The following is a 19,423-nucleotide window of genomic DNA, read 5'->3' as shown; positions in this document are numbered from 1 at the left end:
GAACAAAACAAAGCTCATACACATTGATGACAATATAGTGATTACCAGGGGGAAAGGGATGTTCCGTGGGGAGGTAGACAAGGGTAACGGGGGGAAAATGGTCACAGAAGGAGACCTGACTCTGGGTGCTGAACACATGATACAATATGCAGATGATGTATCGCGTAGAGTTGTATACCCGAAACCCCTATTATTATATTACTGTCACCTCAATAAATTCAATAAGAATTAAAAAATAAGTCATTACCAAATAATTCATGAATAATTTTTAAAGATTATATTTTTAAAAAGAGGGGAAAGGAGGGAGCAAGAGAGGGAGAGAGACATCAATGTGAGAAACATCAATTAGTTGCCTCTTGCAGGTCCCAAAGGACTTGGCCCAAAACTGAACCAGCAACCTTTCGGTCCACAGGCCAGTGCTCAATCCACTGAGCTACACCAGCCAAGGCAAAAATTACATAAAATTTTAATCAAGTCAATCAATCAATGAAATTAGATCACCAGTATTGTTTGATGACATTTCTATTTGCATTAGTATTAAATAACACTACAGTGAGAGAATAACTTATATGTGGAATAATTTGGAAATGATTTGAGCACTTTTATCTGCTTTTACCATGGACTTTGAGGTTGTATTTTTTTTCTGTGGTCCCAGCCTCATTGACTGCCACACAGATGTACTCTCCATTGTCGTACGGAGTGACAGAGGCAATAACCAACAACATGCCATCTTCCAAGATAGAAACGCCAGGCTCTTGGCCTGACAGTTCTCTCCCATTCCGTAACCACTTGATGGCTGGTTTGGGGGTACCTAAAAAAGAAATTGAAACCTTGTGATATTTTACAACAAAATTAGAAGTCACTATTAAATATCAAGTATATTTACTGAATAGGAATAAAACTTTTGTTATGACTACAATTTGCACCCTAATGCACTTATGAGTATAATTAGTATCCTAATGTACTATGCTACTTGGCAAGACATGTCTTGGCAGAGAATTTTTTGAAGAGATTATGGGGTTTAACACCTCTAATTCCTGATCAGTCTTAAGAGACCTATGTTCTTCAGTGTAGAGTTTGATCAAAGTTATCTTTATCAGGATATTCAGATGACAGTAAGCAAAGCATTTTTTTTTAGTGAGTTCACAGTGCTTTGTGGGAAAAACTATATTCATCAAATAGACTACACATATGAGCAGTTTGGGGATAAAAATAAAGGAAGAGTAAACAAAGGTACTATCACAGGAATAAACACGAAGATTTTCCAACCAAATAGAGTGCATATATGATACAGTGAGATGATGCCTTATAATTCAGATGAGATCAGGTACATTCAGGGTGGTATGGCCACAGACAATGCCTTATAATTCAGATTTTTAATAGGCCTGACAGAGTAGTGATGAGAAACTCCTACTATCCACACATCTGGAGATCTCTTATTATTAAACCTAGGACAGTAGAGTAAATCTTGCCTTTTATTCTGAAAAGAGTTGAGAAAACAGTGCATGCAATTAATTTTTCGATTTATAGATGACCAACAGAGTAATGGGCTGGTGAGCAAAGGTGATGAAACCATCCTAAAGGCCGTAACAAAGCCAAAAGGACATACTGGAAATAGACAAACATTTGCTTTATACAAGGAATGTATTTATTTAGCAAACAATGTGTCAGGCGGCAATGTAAGCACTTTAAACTTTACTTAATCCCTGTAAAGACAGAAAGAAAGCACATTAAGTAAAATTAATGACTGCACAAGACATTGTTAATAACCTTATATTAAAGGTTAATAAAATATTAAAGACTGGCCATATAATCCAAGGCAAGCACAAAAAAACAGCAGGAATACGCATAATGTGTCATTAAGGCTAAATTCAAACTGAGTCAAGGAATTATCAAAGTGACCGTACAAGTTATATTTATGAGAAGAATAAAGCAAAAAAGCCTATTTTATTGTGCTGATAAGAAAACACTCATGAGGAAGATGAGGCAGAACTGATGGGTTGCAGTTGCCTATGTTGCAAAAACAGATAAAAAAGATAAAATCACATCCTGATTTCTTTACATTCCCCTCATTCCTTTATGGATTTCGACCATAGCTCTCAATTAACGTTTGTTGAGTTAATCATGAAAAAGCAAATGAACAAGCCAAAAAAGAAGTTGCATTATCTTTCATTACTAAATGGTAGAATCAACAGGGGCAAAATAAAATTCAATGCAAAACAGAACAAAAAGGCATCTAGCTAGTTTAAATAAATTTAGGCATTACACCCCAGATGAAAGTGGGGAGCAGGGAAGAGGTGGTCTTCCCAAATAGAACTGGGGAGTCAGTCCAAGCCAGCTCAGGAGCCCGGGATCGAAGTGGGGAGCAGGGGGCAACTGCAACCACTGGCAGGGGTCCAAGTAGTGAGAGCCCACAATACTTCCCCCCAAACCTAAACCCTCCAAAACGTTTCCTTTCCAGGCCTTGCCTCCCGCCCCCACTGGCTCTGGGAACAGTTACTGATAATTCTTTTGCCATCTGGAAAGCTTGTTAATGTTATCTTTTAATGCCGATAGAAATAACCATTGGAGAGAGCTACTGTTGAGAGATGCAAAACCCCACGACAGAGATAGGCAGCCATGATGCCCTTCAACAGCTGCTGCCTCCGGGGCCCCTGCTAAGAGGCACCGGTCAGGCACTAATGGGCCCGGTGCACGCAGCTCTCCAGGACGTTCTGAAAGGAACACTACTCGGGCTTCGCCAGAACTGCTTCGAACCCTCCTGAGTCATTGCAGATGAATGCATACATGTAAGACAGGAGGTTCCTAACCACCTATCGAGCATCCAGAATAAGGCTGAGAGTGAGTGCCTCTCTCAACCCCCTAGCGAGAGATGATAACAATCTCCTGCCAAGACACATGATAGACAGAAAACCCAGAAATTCAGGGAGAGAAGAGGCTGGAACAGCCAGCCTTGGAGGGCCAAGTTACAACCTAGCTCTAGAGTTACCAGTCCAGGGTAAATCTAAGAAAAGAGGTTTTGAGAAGTCTCCAGAACAAACAAGAGAACAGTCTTAATTTATATTTATAACTGGGTGAGATAAATGTGGGATATTGTGAACAGCCCTAGCTGCCACATTTTAAAGAGAAGTCTCGTCAAAGTAGAATGACCTGAGAAGGAATGGAAAAGAGAATGAACTACATGGAGACATATTAGATGAGGCAAGTTAGAAATGCCTATTCAAAGAGCTGTTATTTGAAAGAGGGATTCATGTCTCTTATTCCCAAATAGCCTAACAAGGACTCAAAAGTGAAATTTTACAAATAGATGTTGTGGGCTCAATGTAGAATTCTGGAACATTCTGCCAATGCCCGTATGCCTGAGTATCACACACCTTTTGCAGGACATGGAAATGCAATGCGCTGATTGGCCACTCTTTCTTGGAATGGAGTGTTGTACGGAGGTTCTAGATCTTCCAGAGCAGGTGGCTCTATTAGAAAAATAGATGCATTAGCACAGGCTTTCCTGGAGTGATATCAAATTGCCCTGAAGCACAGTCCACACTCTACATTGGTGAGTTGATATCTTTCCTGATTCTTCTTTTAAATACAACCTGTATTTCTAACTGCAGACATTTCTACCTAGATGTGACCTTGAGATGTTAAACTCCACATGTCCCCACAAACATTCATTACTGAATGCTCCCTACGGTCCGGTTCTGTTCCCTTTATTCCTTCAGTTAAGGCTTCAGGCTTCACCCAGTGTTTAAGTCTTTCTCCCTGACTGCTGACCACCACATCCATCAGTCACACTATGCCGTATCTGTCCACACATCTGTATCCGCCCCACTATCCTGAATGCCGCTATTTATTTCTGGCCCTTAGGAACGATTTCAGAGCCCTGGCTGGGCACTGTCCTGATACACCAAGGTTGTGATATGGGTCCCCGGTTGGGGCACGTACAAGGAGCAAGCAATGAATGCACAAATAAGTGGAACAACAAATCAACATTTCCTTTCTCTCTCACTGTCATTAAAATATATTATTAAAAATTTTAAAGAAAGAACTATTTCAGTGGGCTTCTCATTGGAGTCCTTTCCTCAAACACGTATCCATTTGGATTCATATTCCACAGAGCCCTCAGAATACCCTCTCTAAGCCGTAAGTCCAATAGTGTGGCTCACTTACCTGGTTAAAGCAACTACTTTTAATCATTATGTGTGGATAGAGTTTCACACCTATTCTGTTCTCAGTGCACCCCAGTGCATCCGAAGTCTCTGAACAGCCTCACTCTCCATTCATTTCTGGAATAAATGTCACTCCACGCCCTTTCCTCCCCATACATGATTTCCTCCCTGAATTAGTTTTGAGTCCACTCCATTCTTCCCCCCAGTCCAACTGCCATCATCTTTTGCCTGAACTACTTCATGTCTCCAGGTGTTTCCTCTCCCCACAAAGAGTGCTCTTTTAAAACCTAAATCTGGCACATCACCTCCCCAGTAAAAGGCCTCCAAGTCTTTTCATTGCACTTGAAGTCTGAACACCTTATTCTGCGTTTCCAGACCATTGGTAATCTGGCCCCTGAGTGTGTGTCCAGCTTGATGACTTACCAGCATTCAGTCTGGAATGCAGCCATTTGGCTTGTACTGATTGAGTTATTTATTTACCCCAGTGGATCCAAAATACCACATTGCCCCCTTTCACATTCTGTGTCTTCTTCTGGAAGGTTCTCCCCACCCCATCCCACCATGTCCTTGCTTATCACCTAACACACTTCTACCCATTCTTCAAATCTCAACTGGCATGTCCCTACCCTAAGCATGGATTCTCTGACTTAGCTTTCTGTTAAAAACTCACATAAATATTTTGACCATTTCATGATGGCACTAACTAGTTTGTGATTATGAGGTTATTCTGTAATGCCTATCTCTCCCATTAAACCATACACATAAGCTCTGTAACTGTACCAAGTGGATGAATGAACTGAAGAAGCTCTCCACTCATGTCCTAGCCACCCATTCAAAAAGAATTGTGATGTGCCAGGGACAAAGTAGTAAGTACCATACTAAGTATGACACCTACTTATCTTTCCTTCTTGCCTCTGCACTGGTATTCTCCCTGACCTGGAATGTTCTTCCCCCTGACTTCTGCATGGCTGTTTTCTTACAGTCAACAACATCTCACCCTAAGTATTATCACCTCCTCACAGGAGTCCTACTTGACAACCCAGCGTAAAGTACCAACTGCTGGGAGTACCAACCTATTTAATTATCCACCCGGCACTTCCCACAATCTGTATATTTGTTTGCTTGCTCTCTGCCTTCTCACAGTAGAACAGCTCATAAAAGCAGGTGCTTTGATTTGTAACTACTTTCTCTGCACTGCCTAAAACATGACAGATACCTGGTAGGAGCTTGATAAATATTTGTAGCTTGAAGGAATCATTACTGGTCTTGAAATCCTCTAAACAAGACCATTACAGGGAACCACGAACTAGATTTTCTAGGGATTAATAGGGAGTGCACCCTACCACTATGAGGCAAAAATCCTATTCCAATGCCCCTCTGCCCACAAGTTCTTCCAAGACAGTGGGTGGGGCAGTGATCTAGGACTGATTCCATCACTACATCCTCCAGGGCAACTTCATTTTCAAAGGCAAACATACAAATATGGGTGCAGGTTTAATAACAGTATGGTTTCATGTGTTTCTGGAAGGGTTCTCCTTTCTAAGTTAACTAAAGAGTTATAAAGGTTATACAGAAATCTGAAAGTGATCCAAGATTATCCAAGCGATATATTTCATACAGACTCCAGGGGTTTCCCCACCCCCTCACTATACACACACACACACACACACACACACACACACATATATATATATATATATATATATATATATCTTCCCATGCCCCAAATCACCTTGGACATGGAGCGTTATCTCCGTTTCATCACTGCCTGCGATGTTAGCAGCAACGCATGTGTACACGCCGGCATCTGAGAGCATGGCTTGGTTGATGCTTAACGTCCCACCAGGGTGGCTAACATGCTGCACTCCATCAACCAGCACGGTGCTCCCACCTTTAAACCAGGTGATCACAGGAAGGGGCGTCCCTTGAGCGTTGCATGGAAGGTCCACTCTTTGACCCACTTGGACTTTCATGAGTTTAGGGCCACGCTGTATCTTTGGAGAAACTGGAAGTAACCATGGAGTATTAATAATCCAATTTTTAAAAGTATCCTACCTTTTCTCATTTAAAATGAGAGCTCCTTCCTAAGAGGCTATGTGACAATGTGGAATAACCTCAGGATTTGGACCCAGACTTAGGCCACTTACTGATTTGGTGATTAGGGCAAAGTTAGTCAATTTCCTAAGGCCGGTTGGCTTGATAAACCAGGCAAAATAGCCTCTTCAACATCAATACATTGCAAGAGCTGTGGGGCATATAAATATAAAACTCCTCATGCTAAACTAGAGGATGAGCAAGCATTTCAAAATGTTAAGAGTTCCTGTAACTTGTAAATAACTTAAAAACCCTCTTAAAAGGCAATCCAGATAATTTCTATACTATAAGAGACTAAAATGAAAATCAGTTCTCCTCATGTACTTTTAGTTTTTGTCCTTTTTGTGGAAGCTTTAGCCAGACAGGAAGAAAAGCTTTTCACAAAAGCCTCTGCAAACTGCAGAGAATAATCAAGATCAAGTCTGCTATTTGTCCTTACCTACCTCCCTTTAGAAATTTAAATGAGATAATTTATAAAAACACTTGCATGTACTATTGGGTTCTGCTTACATGCATTATGTTATAGAATCAAATAACTCCGGAGGATATAATTAGGATTTATATCTCTTACACCCCTAAAAAGCCCAATTGTCTGTCCTTATTTTTAAACTTAATATTTAATCAATGCTTTCTATAGGTTGTGACTAACCTTATAGGTTTGATAGTACTGTTGCCATTATTTTATGAAAGACAAAACTAAAAAAAAGAAGAGTTAGGCAGTGTGCTGAGAGCCCTAGGACTAGTACATGAAAAACTTCCATCCAATTTTCAATCCCGTGATCAAAACGATACTATTGTAGTGATTAACCTGAGTGAAATTAGGTCAATACTCTCTGACTTCGACTACGTACTCACTCAGTGTGTGTTGGTTGAATGGGTAATTAAACAGACAATGATAAATTGAGGGAATAAAGCAGACTAACTGAAGTTTCAAAAACCCTAGGAAGCAGAATGTTTTCAGTTGCTGAGCTCTTTGAATAGTGAAAATGACCATTAAGACTATTAAATTCTTCCCTGAAAATTCTAATTCACTTCTACAAAAAGCCACTAGTCTAAACTAATTTTTCTCACTGTGTATCAACAACAGTCATAAGTCACTGTGAACGTCCAGTAAAATTGAGGTCCAAAACTAACACTATCCACTTGCGGCATAAGGGGAGGGTTGTTTATAGGGGGTACATAAACTCTTTGGGGTAAATGAAAGAAAATCACATCTTAACTTTTAGAAAATTTTCTCTAATTACATTATATACAATTTGAAGGTTAATTATCAAAGAAACTGAGATACGGATCTCTTAGTGGTCAGGATGCATATCTATGCCTTCATTTCAAAACTCACCGTGAACATTTAATTTAACGGACTGAGTCACGTTCCCAGCGATGTTCGTGGCAACGCAGAGATACATCCCACTATCTGAGACGCGCGCCTCTGTGATCTTCATTGAACCAGAAGGGAGGAAGGTGTGTCTAAAAGAAAGTAACCACATAGTAGACTATAGAACATGAGAATTTAGACATCCCCTATGCATTTTGGAATTAATACTTGGCAAGTGGTTTTTGAAACTGTTTTCCCATCACTACTGTCTTTTATACACCTTTAAGTCAGCTTAATTTCATAATTAATTCACATATTCTGGATGATGCTCTTGCAAATACAAAATCAGTTTTCCTTGACCTTTAAATCCAACCTAACAGTTTGAAATCATCAAAAAAATGTACATCTTTCTGGTTGCAGCTATAAAAAGTAAATGTATATTTTAGTCAATTTAATAGTCAATTTAGTCAATTTGCCATCAGCTGCTCCGTTGTATTTTCCTGAATCTCACTGATGGTCTGAAATCTCTTCTCTTTCAAAGGTGATTTTAGTTTTGAGAAAAGCCACACGTTGCAGGGCACCCAATCTAGGCTGTGGGGGAGCTGAGTCACCTGGGTGATTTGATGTTTTGTCAAAAACCTCTGCACTTCTGTAAGAAATGTGATGCACGAGTGGGTGCATTGTTGTGATGAAGCTGCCAATCACCAGGTGCCCATAGCTGCAGACTTCTGAATCATCTGCGTAGTTTCCATGGAGGAAAGTTCAAACTTAATGCAAAATCTGATGCAGACCCGTTGGTCTCCTAGCACAGTCATTTTGAATGCAACAGGCACACAGTACACATGCTCACCCAGTGGTGGCTACCATCCCCACTGACTAGTACAGTGAAGTCAGCACTTCTCACCCATGTGCATTCCAGCCCACTCTCGTTGGCTGCCCAGTTACGTTGATGTCATGCAAACCATTTTCATTATGTTAACAATGGCTGCACTTTTTCTGGACAGATCTTGTATTTTGAATACTTTATGGTCTTTTCTACAAAACTTCATTTAAAGATTTAGTTGTGTTACAATAAAGGCAAAAGAAACTATGTGTGTAAATCTTTAATATATGTTGAATATATTTTTCCTATAGAACAATAATGTAGTTGAGTGAACCAGACCTACATATAAAAATGTTATTACATTCATTGTATTAAAATACCTTTATGGGGAGAGGGAGGCAAATAGACACACTTAATATCAAAATTTCATATAAAGCTTAGATAAATAAGGTGTGCTGTTGGTCCAAAGACAGACAAATGGATAAACAGTAAAGGACAGAGAGATACACACCCCACACACAAGAATTAAGCATATGTGAGAAGTCAACAAGCATTACACCATATCAGAGGTGATGTCACAAAAAGCAAGGAAAGTGTTAACTATTCAAAAATTGTGTTGGGTAACTGGCTCTCCATATGGGAAAATGCATAAATAAAATCAGAGCTACCCAATCAAAGAAAACTACCTGATACAATTCATAATATAAAAAGCCATATGAATCAAAGTCCAAAATGTGAAACACAACCCTTAAAATGTCGAAATAAAACACTACAGGCCTTGCTTGTCATCTTCTTTGTAAAGTACAAATCTTAAAAACAGTAGATTAATACACTGAGCTACATTAAAACTTTTCAATTTTGTATAGCCAGTCACCATACATAAATAGATGTGAGAGCCTCGTGGTGGACTGAGAGAAGGTAACTGCAACAGTGGAATGTTATTAGGAACAAAGACCAAATTTTTATGTCCAAGAAGGAAAAGAGAAGTCACCAGAAAACTGTGCAGGATTTTTAAAGAAGCAATTCTCAGCTAACACAAATGGCCATCAAACAAGGGAAAGCATCCTGGGCTCATGGGAAGTCAGTACATGAAAACTAAGACAGTTGCAAGACACCCATCTGACCAGCAAAAAGGTTTGTCCGCCAACCTCATGCACTGATTATAATGTGGCAATAGGTACACCCAGGTCCTATTGGTGGAAGAGCTAACCAGTGCGGCTCCATTGGAGAGAAATTCAGAAGTGTCCACAAAGCTGGAAAGAAGAACTCCTTCTACCAGAAACTGTAGCTCTTGTCATAAGGAAACTCATGCATGTGTATACAGAGAGACATATAAAAAGATAATCACTGAAAGGTCTTGTTTGTAAAACCAAAAAGAAAGGAAGGAAGGAAGGAAGGAAGGAAGGAAGGAAGGAAGGAAGGAAGGAAGGAAGGAAGGAAGGAAGGAAAAGGAGAGTAAGAAAAGGAAAGAAATAGAAAAAAACAAGAACATGAATGTCCATAAATAAGGAAATACATATATGCAAAATGTAGAATATGTATATGGTAGTTAAAATAAACTAAATATATATATATATATCTGTAAATGGGTAATGTTGACTTAATAAAGCTAGCAGAATAACAATATATATGTTACAATAGCAAATTGAATACAAAATTTAAAACACAGAAAACAATATTCTGTACTTTCTATACTGTGTATGTAAGGCATGCATATCAAGTTGGTGGCAGTGTTTACCCAAGGAAGGCAGAAAAGAGACCGAGGAGGAGAACAATGAAACTTTAATTTTATCTGTAATATGGTATTTTTTTATTCAAAAATATTTGAAGCAAACACTTCCGAAACCATGGTAAAATTATGTAAAGTAGGTCTTCTTTTTGTTGCTGTTGTTGTTAACAGTGGTAGATAAACTATAGTAGCGTGAATTTATAGCCTCGTAAATATGCACCAACAAGTCTAACAGGCAAGAGCTAGAGACTATAATTTTTATTCCACTAGTAACTTTTGGCATGATATTGAGCTAAGATAGTAATTGCTATTATTTCTTGAGAACTAGAGACAAGAGTTGTAGACTATATATTATCTTACATAATCCTTCAAGTAAGTATTATTCCCATTTTATAAACAAGAAATCAGAGGGGATGAGAAGTCCGTTGGAAATGCTGCCAAAAGTAGCAGGCAAGCTTTAACGGCAGAAGCAGGTTTCAGGTCGTACCTCTCCCCACCCCCACAGCCATCAGCCTGCTCTCCATCTATGAGCCTGCCCCAGTTTTGCTTGTTCGTTCAATTTGTTCATTAGATTCCACCTATGAGTGAAATCATATGGTATTTGTCTTTCTCCAGGTTAGGAGGTTGGCAGGATGGAGCAAAAAGGAAAAAGGACTCATGGGCATGGACAACGGTGTAGGGATTGAGGGGGGGAAGGGAGGATAAGGGGGATAAATGGTAATGGGAAAACATACAATAAAAATCAATTTTAAACACATACATAAAAATGTAAAATAAAATAAAAATAGCTGAAGCAAAAATTAATAAATAAAGTCATACCTGCATGGCAACTAAGTTTGTGCTTTTTTTTTTTTAATCCTCACCTGAGGATATGGTTACTGCTTTTAGAGAGACAGGAAGAGAGAGAGAGAGAGAAACATCCATGTGAGAGAGAAACACCAATCAGTTTCCTTTCCTGCATTTCCCAACAAGGGAATGAACCCTCAGCCCAGGTATGTGCCTTGACCAGGAATTAAACCCGCAGCCTTTTGGTGTAAGGACTGACTCACCAACCGACTGAGCCACCAGGCCAGGGCAAAGCTGCTGCTCTTAAAGGCTCTGGTTTGCATGTCTCTTAGTTTATCAAACGTATTGTCTCCGTGGGCCTTTATATGCACAAGGGCTTTAATCAACAAGATTTTTACAAAACCATATAATGGAAAGTCAAATCCTAGACATCAGAGCATCCATTGTGTTTCATTCTCCTGTGGGATTAATGCCATTCTATGTGTAATACACGCTTTGTGTTAACATGAATCTCTGTACAAATATGCTCCTTTTTAGTAACCACCTTGTGAGAAGCACCCATGAAAAATTATGTCAAAGCTGGGTATTAGCATTTCTGATATCAAAGAATGATTTAGAGGGCGTAGATATTTTCTATAGACTGAATGGCACATGTGAATCACCTTAAATGTAAGTTATTTTTTGGAAACTTTTGACAACCTGCGTAACTCCAACCCTCTATCCTGAGAGATGATGTTTCCGTGGATTACATTCATCCCCGGCCTCCTACCTGGGAGAGAACGGCGAGATGAGCTGGTTTTCTTTGGCCCAGGTAATTACGGGTGGGGGCGAGCTCTTCACTTCGCATGGGAGGGTCACCTCCTCCCCGGCAAGGACAGAGATCTCCACAGGCTTCTCCTGGGACAGTCCTCGTTGGTCCCCAAACACTCTGGGCCTTACTGAAATAAACACATGTTTTGGAATGGAACCAGTACATTGAAAACATTTAATTTACAAGAAAATGTGGATTACAAATATTCTTAAATGCTTTACAAAAAAAAGTGTTTCTTCCAAGATTTGGGGCATATCTAAAACTTTCCATGAATACATTGATCGTCAGAGATGAAAGGAAAATTACTAGTGAGTTTCCCTTTCTGGCTCTAACTTGATCACACCGTGAAGAGAGCGGCTGAAATGCCCTTTTGGGGTCTGCCAACCATAAAAGGAACCCTTGAAGGCAGGGCGCTCACCAAATCACAGCTGAGGTTCGGCTTCACTGGAGTTGAACAAACTCTGGGGGTTTTCCAGAGAGTTGAGTACAAGGACGTACTCCTTGGGACAAAGCCGTACCATTTTCCCCAAAAACTATACACACAATATTCTCCCTGTAAATCTGAAGCTAAATAGAGGAGATGTTGGCTTGCAGTAAAAAATACAAACCTGGACAGCAGTTCACTTTAAAGGGATAGCCTTCTGGTAACGTTATCTGGGAGAGGACTGCGGGTTTTGGCCCAGAGACAGTGGGAAAGAAACACATCCCTCCATGAGTCCTCACCATAGACAGTCAGCTGCACCTTCCTTTTGGCGTAGCCAGCGGCATTGGTGGCGGTGCAAATGTACTCGCCACTCTCCTCACCTCCGGGGGACACCACGTACAGACTCCCATCAGCCCCCGCGGAAAACTTAGCACTGCTGGTGGGAATCAGCTCGCCTTTCTGCAAAACACAACCAAGAGCAAAGGGGTTTTTTTGTTATTATTTTCCTTAATGATAAAGAGTGACTCAATGTCTGGAAGAGGAAGCAAAAATTCTCCAAGGGGGAAAATATGAGATTAAAAAAAAACACATGCTGATTTGAAGAAAGTTAGCGATAAGAAAGATTAAATGAATAAAGCAAAGGTCATGGTTCTTCTTGCCAAACTACGCATGAAGCTACATTTCATTCTGGAGCTACTGAAAGACGGAGGGGTAATGCTAAGAACAGCCATGAAGGGGACAGTGCAGATGCTGAGCCAGGCACTGTCTTGAGCATTTCTCATAGATGAACAATTTCAACACTCATGACAATCTTATGAGGAGGAACTGCCACAACCCCCATTTTACAGATGGAAGAACAGTAGAGGGCAACGTGGAGGTCACGGAGTCAGTCAGCGGCGGTAGAGCTGGCCCTCGAACCCCGGCAGTCAGCCTCTGGAGCCCAATCACTGGACCTCTGGGCTTGATCACAGCACAGGGCCAGCCTGCAAAGATTGCATATTTACACTTTCCTATAAAGCACCAGACTACTGCATCAGACTTTGTACCATTTGGGGACCAGCTTCACTGCTGTATGTCTGTGTCAAGAGGCAGAATCTCCAGGTTTTTTGTTTGTTTGTTTTTCCTGAGGTCAACACCAACTTTTCCATATTTGAGCTTTTTCTTTAGATGTATAACATTAGATGGTATGAAAAATACTTTGGTTGTGGCAATAATTATACAAATGCCTCACTTCGTTATTATGCCATCATTTATATTACTTTATATCTGCCAGGCTTAAATTAATTTACAGAATATATGCCATCTTCGTGCTTGTTCAAAGATGGAAAGGACTTTCTCAGGAAAGGGGATTTTCCTCACTGCAAGAATACAAGTAAAAGCCGTACAACTCCACAATAGGGATATAAAGAGGGAATCAACAGGGTCGTGTAGGTGTCTCAGTGTGGGTTCCTGAAGGGCAGAGTCGGGGACAAAGACTGGGAGGCCTGAGGGGGTGGGGGAATGAGCGAGGCACAGAAGGAAGGAAAGATGATCAAGGGTTTCACTGTTCTTTAAGCTTCGGTGCTGGGGACCCTCTGAGAAACTGTGGGGGTGCACCTCAGAGGAACTCTTCTGATGGATGAGCAGCAAGGTGTTTATGTAGGACGCCTGCCCCAGACATGAGTAAGTCCCCCTGCACTTCCTGGACACCTCTCAGCAGGTCAAGTGGCCTGTGGGGCTTTGGATGAAGCCCTGAGTCCAAACACAAGGGAGGCACCAGCATGAGGTGTGAGCCTAGCAGATAGCACAGTGCGGTCCGCAGAAATGCGCTGGAAACATCAGAGCTTTGGGGATGCGGTGAGGGGTAAAAAAGACCTGCTACCCCAGCAAAGGTGCTTAGAAAGTTGCCGGGCACGCAGAACGTGCTTTACTAGCGATCCCTGTTGTGTTGTTAACGATATACAAGCATCAGGTAGGTGACGGCACGAAGAACACTTTTAAGGTCCCTTCCAAGTGGGATGATGGCACGGGGTTAACTTTTCTATAAGGTTTCATGGTACAGTCACAAGTTCCACATACGACTGCCATTTAAGTAACATTAGAATCCGTAACATTAACATGCGGCATGCGGTGGGCCACTTACCTTGGACCAGGTGATAGATGGTTTGGGAATTCCGCTCGCTTTGCAGGGTAGAGTTACTGGGCTGCCTTCGATGGTACTGAGGATCTGCTGCCCGTGCTGAATGGTCGGCAGAACTGAAACAGGAGGCAGTGTTCAGAACTGAGCGCCCGCCCCTCCGTGCGGTCCTGTATCTCTGACGTTGAACACTTTTAGGATATGCTGCATATCTGTAAAAACTAGTGAAGGCTCGGCACTTTCTGATAGAAATGCAGGGTGATTTGCAAGGGAATGTAAGAAGTAAAGCAAATACGACAGTTACGATCTGAAGAGTTTAATACAAATTTAAAATCAAGTAATGAATTATGTGTAGTAAGTTGCCTTTTCTAACAAAAATAAGAGAGGAGTGAAGAAAACCAGTTTTTCCATGGAAACTCCAGATAAAATGACACCGTAAGAGTTACATGACACACCCCTATCTTTCATCCTTGGCCACTGCCCATGAAGCTTCAGTGAGCCGACATCAGCCCACCTCCAGAGAAGGGGGCTGTTTCACCCTATGAACCAAATATCTGTCTCTACACAAGAATCACTTAGTGAGCTACTAGATTTAACCTACAAAAAAGGGATTGCTTTTTCTTAAAAGGAATTCAACAGTAAAACTTAAAAGTCCTTAGGAGTTTACATGTAAAAGGCTAAAATAAAGGTTTGTAAGTCAATATTTTTCACTGAGAATAACATATCTTTTGATTTTAGGAAACAACTGAAGAATTAACATTATATCAGTAGAAGCAAAAGGAAAAGAGAGAATGTTCTTAATTCCATAATTACATATCTCAGTCATAACCAACTTGCACATAAAAATTGTCAATACTTAATATTCTCAAAATAATGAATTTGATTAAAGAAGCTTCCATAGACGAAAGTTCCCAACACAGTGCAAGGCACACAGTAAAAGCCCAATAATGTCAGGCATTGGCTTTCCTTCCACTGTTAAGGTGAGACCAGAAGTACTCACTGTGTCTCTTGCCTTTACGTCAGATTTCTCTAGAATGATCACGGCTACCCTGGAGCAGAAAGTTTATCAAAACCAGAGACACCAAAAACCTCAGTGCAGAAACTTCCCCAGGAGACTTAGATTAGCTTTGCTCTATACTCGTTTTCCTTGGGCTGGCTTTTTTCTTTGGATAATTTATTCCCAAAAAACTGGCAGCACATCCCCAGCCCGACATGAAAATATCAGGCTGTTCTCTAAAGCAAGAAGTGCAATGCCCAGAATCACCGTGGATCAGTCAACCTTCAACTATGCTGTCATTTCGCAGCAACATGAATAAGTCACACTGTTAAGTGCTCATTCAGTTTGACAGCTATAAAGGGAAGTAGCAAATTTAGGCGACAGTTTTCAAATCTGATGTCATTTGAGTATGGAAGAACTGTTTCTTTCCAGAGTGTCAATCTATGTAACTCGACATGACAAGTAAATGGTTTGTCATTTTAATTTGCATTTATATATATTCATTTAGACCGTAACTTACTTAGTGTTACAACAGTACTTCTTCAGAATAATATTTCTTCAAGAATATCTCATATATGATATTGGTGGAAATTGGTATGAGATTGAGGCAGGTGAAAGAGGCTATTTACAAAGAGAAGCAGATATTTTAAAAAACTGATGGGCTATAAATGTCTAACCACTACGCTATACACCTGAAATTAATATAATATTGAATGCCAAATGCAAGGAAATAAATATTTTTAAGAAGATAACCATTTTAAAAGATGGTCTGCATCCACTGAAAATTTCAATACACCAAGCAAAATTTGGAAATTACGGGATTCTCCAATTCATGAACTAAAAAATAAAGGGCTGAATTAACTACTAAAAATAAATGTTCTGTGCTACTTTCATCCCTGTACCAGAACTATTGTGTAATTCCATGCTTATAAAAAAATCGATGTTGCAAAGTCCTTAAAGGGAACGAATATACAAGAAAAAGTTATGACAATTTCTTGAACTATGAAGCTGTCGTTTAGTTGTTGAGATATAAAATGCTGGTAACTGTTAGTCACAAATGGAAAAAGATAGCTCCTGGCTTTTCTTATTTGTGACTGTTAAGTTACTTATCACACAAAAAGACTGTCTGGACCACAAACAATGAAGTGACCTTTAGAGCAATTTCTAGCTAACACACAAAGGGGTCATTAGTAAGGACATGCTCATTGCACAATCCAAAAAGAAAAGGCCATTTGGATCGTATAATAAGATCAGCTCGTCTGAAATTAAAATGTATTTTTAACCAGAACTCTTTGAGAACTGAGTTCACTTTTATCAATGAAGAAACCACTTACAAAAGCCCTTGGCCGGACTCAGTGAGGCGACTCTCAGGAATGTCTTTTTGGGTACATAGAACAGGAAAATCTGGAAACGGCCTTAACAGTGTAAATATTGTTCAAGCAATGAAGCTTTTTGTTAAGAATAACAATTAGGAAAGACAGCCACTTCTCATAACCAGAGGACCAGAATTCTTTGGTTTAAAGCCACAAAGCCAGCTTTGAACATGGTTTGGAAAGGATGACAATGGGGGTGTGCCTTACCATGCACATCCACAGTGGTTGTTTTGTTCATGCTTCCAGCGACGTTTCTGGCCACGCAAGTATACTCGCCTCCATCCTGAAGGCGAGCTCTTTCAATATGGAGACTCCCATCACTGCGTACCGTGATGTAAGGATTCTGGACCAACTCAAAGAAAAACAAAAGCCATTTTAATTAAAAAGGCAATGTGGCCTAAGCCAAAAGCAAATCTGGTTTTTGTTTCAACTGGGTTATTAAATGTCTGATAAGGTAACAACATATAATTTTAACATCCTTAAGCAAAAAACACTGAGCAGAAAATGTTACCAAGGGTAGTATCAGTGGTACGTCATCCTGATATACCACCAAAAATGATGGCAATTAACATCGGTCAGAGTTAGGCACACACTGGAAAAAGGAGAGGAACAGAGATGCCACTTGTTTGCCGTTTCTGTCATTTTGGTTCTTACTCAAGATCCAAGTTTCACCAATAATTTTTACTCTCAGATTAATTTGTTCTCTTCCAAGAAATCCTTCTTATCACTTGGATACCATTGATACTTTTATTTTGGCAAGCAGGCACTTATTCAAGCTGACAGAAGGTCACTTACTCTCCACAACCATCCTTTTCGGTGACAGACACAAATATTAGTTGACAATGGGTGGGAGGGGAGGGTGTCCCAGAAGGCTGGCAATATTTTCTGTTGCCAGAATGGTCCACTCTGACTCTGTAGCATTTATGCATTTTGTCCAATCACAGGAGATCTTAGTGCTCAAAGGGCATCATCCTATATTATAAGGGCATTTAGTGTCCATTGAGGTGTATTAATTTTTCTCAGGTTTGCATGCTAATATTAACCATCTTACAACTTAGTCCATGGACTCAGTTCACTTCTAATTGTCACTTTAAGATACGAGAGTGACTCTAACTGCTCTGCAAAATGGAAGAGAAAGATGCTATGAAGTAGGTGAAATTTTATTGCCATAAATAGCATGTTTATAGAAAAATGCCATAGAGCTGGGAAAGTCTTCTACATCCTTTCACAATTAAAATTATAAACTGATACAAAATAGATCCGTATTTTTAAATAGTTCACAATAAAAGACATGATTGAAGTTAATGATGAAGATCAATACATAAAATGGAAGAATATTTATGAGAATATTAACATCTCATTATGGATTGTAAAAACGTATATAAAAATATTTAAATGCTATGAATAGGACTTCATACATGTTTCAGTTTTTACATATTCTGAAAAGGCATTTATTATTACATTACATTTAATGCAAAATTATGAAAAGTACACTATTGACTATTTCTCTGGCTTATGAGTTCCAAAGTAATATGAACCACATAAACATACTAATAATGAAGGAAAGTTTTGGTGCATTTATGAAACATACTTTTGCATATTTATCGAATTGAAATTTCAATGGTTGGAATACACTGCCTCTTACTCAAGAAAATTAGGGATGGGAATGCAGGAGTTTAAAGTGTTCTTACCATGGCTGAGTTCTTAACCCACCGGCGCTCTGGAATGGGGTTTCCAGCCAACAGAGCACAAGGCAAGGTGAGCTGCTGTCCTTCAATCACACTGGCCGCCGCAGGGCTGATTCCAATGAGCGGAGCAACTGAGTCAGAGAGAACAGGCACAGACAACTCGGTGTCACCCAGAAGGAAGGTGAACTCTTTCACAGGCCAACATGGCTACTCATTATAATATTGTTAAGAATCATTTTTCAGGAACAAGATTTTAAAATGTAAAGGCATGTGAAATGGAAAATAGAGATAAAGGACCCTACTAAGACAAGAGAATGGCAAGAGGACAGGTAATAGCACAGAAGTGGAGGAAGTATAACAGACCACGTCTATGGCATGGGAGGCCAGAAATGTCAAGCGGAGAAATTCTCCATGTATTCAATAGACAAGTGGAGAGCAACTAAAAACATTTACAAATGGAAAACAGGAGTCATCAGAACCACTTTCAGGACATATTAATCTGTTTCCACTTCATTTGTTTGTTTATTTTGTTCATTAGATTCCACACGTAAGTGAAATCACAGGGTATTTGTCTTTCTCCGACTGGCTTATTTGACTTAGCATGATACACTCTAGGTCCATCCATGCCGTTGCAAATGGCAAGAGTGCCTTATGGAAACTGAGAATAGGACTTACTGGTGAAGGGAAAAACTGGAAGGGCTAAGATTGGGGAGGAGGCTCTCATTTGCTCAAGTAAATAAAATGAGGTGGATTCCCTCAGATAGAAGGTTAAAGAAGTATTGTAAAGATATTCTGCTCTAGAAACCAATAAATAGATCTGACATAAATCAATGCAAAATGCATAAGAGATTCTACTTGGAAAATTTCAGTACGTGTAGGTGAATAAAGGAAGTTACATAAAGGAAATTTCATGAAAGTCTATTGATGAGAAACATACACTGACATTTAAAAATCACACTAAATGCTCTAATAATTCAAACAATGTAGAACTCATGCATAAATAGAATTCCAAGGAATAAACACAGGGATACAAATTTAGCATGTGATCAAATGGGCACTTTAATCAGTGGGAAGAGAATACTCAATAAAAGATACTGAAAC

General features: G+C 39.8%; 1 protein-coding gene across 3 annotated transcripts in view; it reads right to left on the bottom strand.

Annotated features, from left to right (window-relative positions):
• Positions 1-19,423, bottom strand: part of HMCN1 (hemicentin 1) — a 389,618-nt gene that overhangs the window by 165,775 nt on the left and 204,420 nt on the right. For 2 of the 3 annotated variants that reach the window (XM_053658522.1, XM_053658525.1), the window contains exons 18-26: positions 18,326-18,453; positions 16,842-16,986; positions 14,271-14,383; positions 12,448-12,607; positions 11,683-11,851; positions 7,600-7,727; positions 5,899-6,171; positions 3,375-3,470; positions 617-811 (exon numbers count right to left, since the gene is read on the bottom strand). In XM_053658522.1, the coding sequence (XP_053514497.1) occupies positions 617-811; positions 3,375-3,470; positions 5,899-6,171; positions 7,600-7,727; positions 11,683-11,851; positions 12,448-12,607; positions 14,271-14,383; positions 16,842-16,986; positions 18,326-18,453 (1,407 nt within the window). The remainder of the gene's footprint in view (positions 1-616; positions 812-3,374; positions 3,471-5,898; positions 6,172-7,599; positions 7,728-11,682; positions 11,852-12,447; positions 12,608-14,270; positions 14,384-16,841; positions 16,987-18,325; positions 18,454-19,423) is intronic. The other variant, XM_053658524.1, reaches the window with a different exon arrangement.

This window comes from Artibeus jamaicensis, unplaced genomic scaffold (genome assembly GCF_021234435.1).
Source record: "Artibeus jamaicensis isolate MK-2021 breed Jamaican fruit bat unplaced genomic scaffold, CSHL_Jam_final contig_2170, whole genome shotgun sequence".
Lineage (NCBI taxonomy): Eukaryota > Metazoa > Chordata > Mammalia > Chiroptera > Phyllostomidae > Artibeus > Artibeus jamaicensis.
The sequence above is the reverse complement of the archived record's forward strand: the minus strand, read 5'-3'. Positions and strand labels throughout refer to the sequence as shown.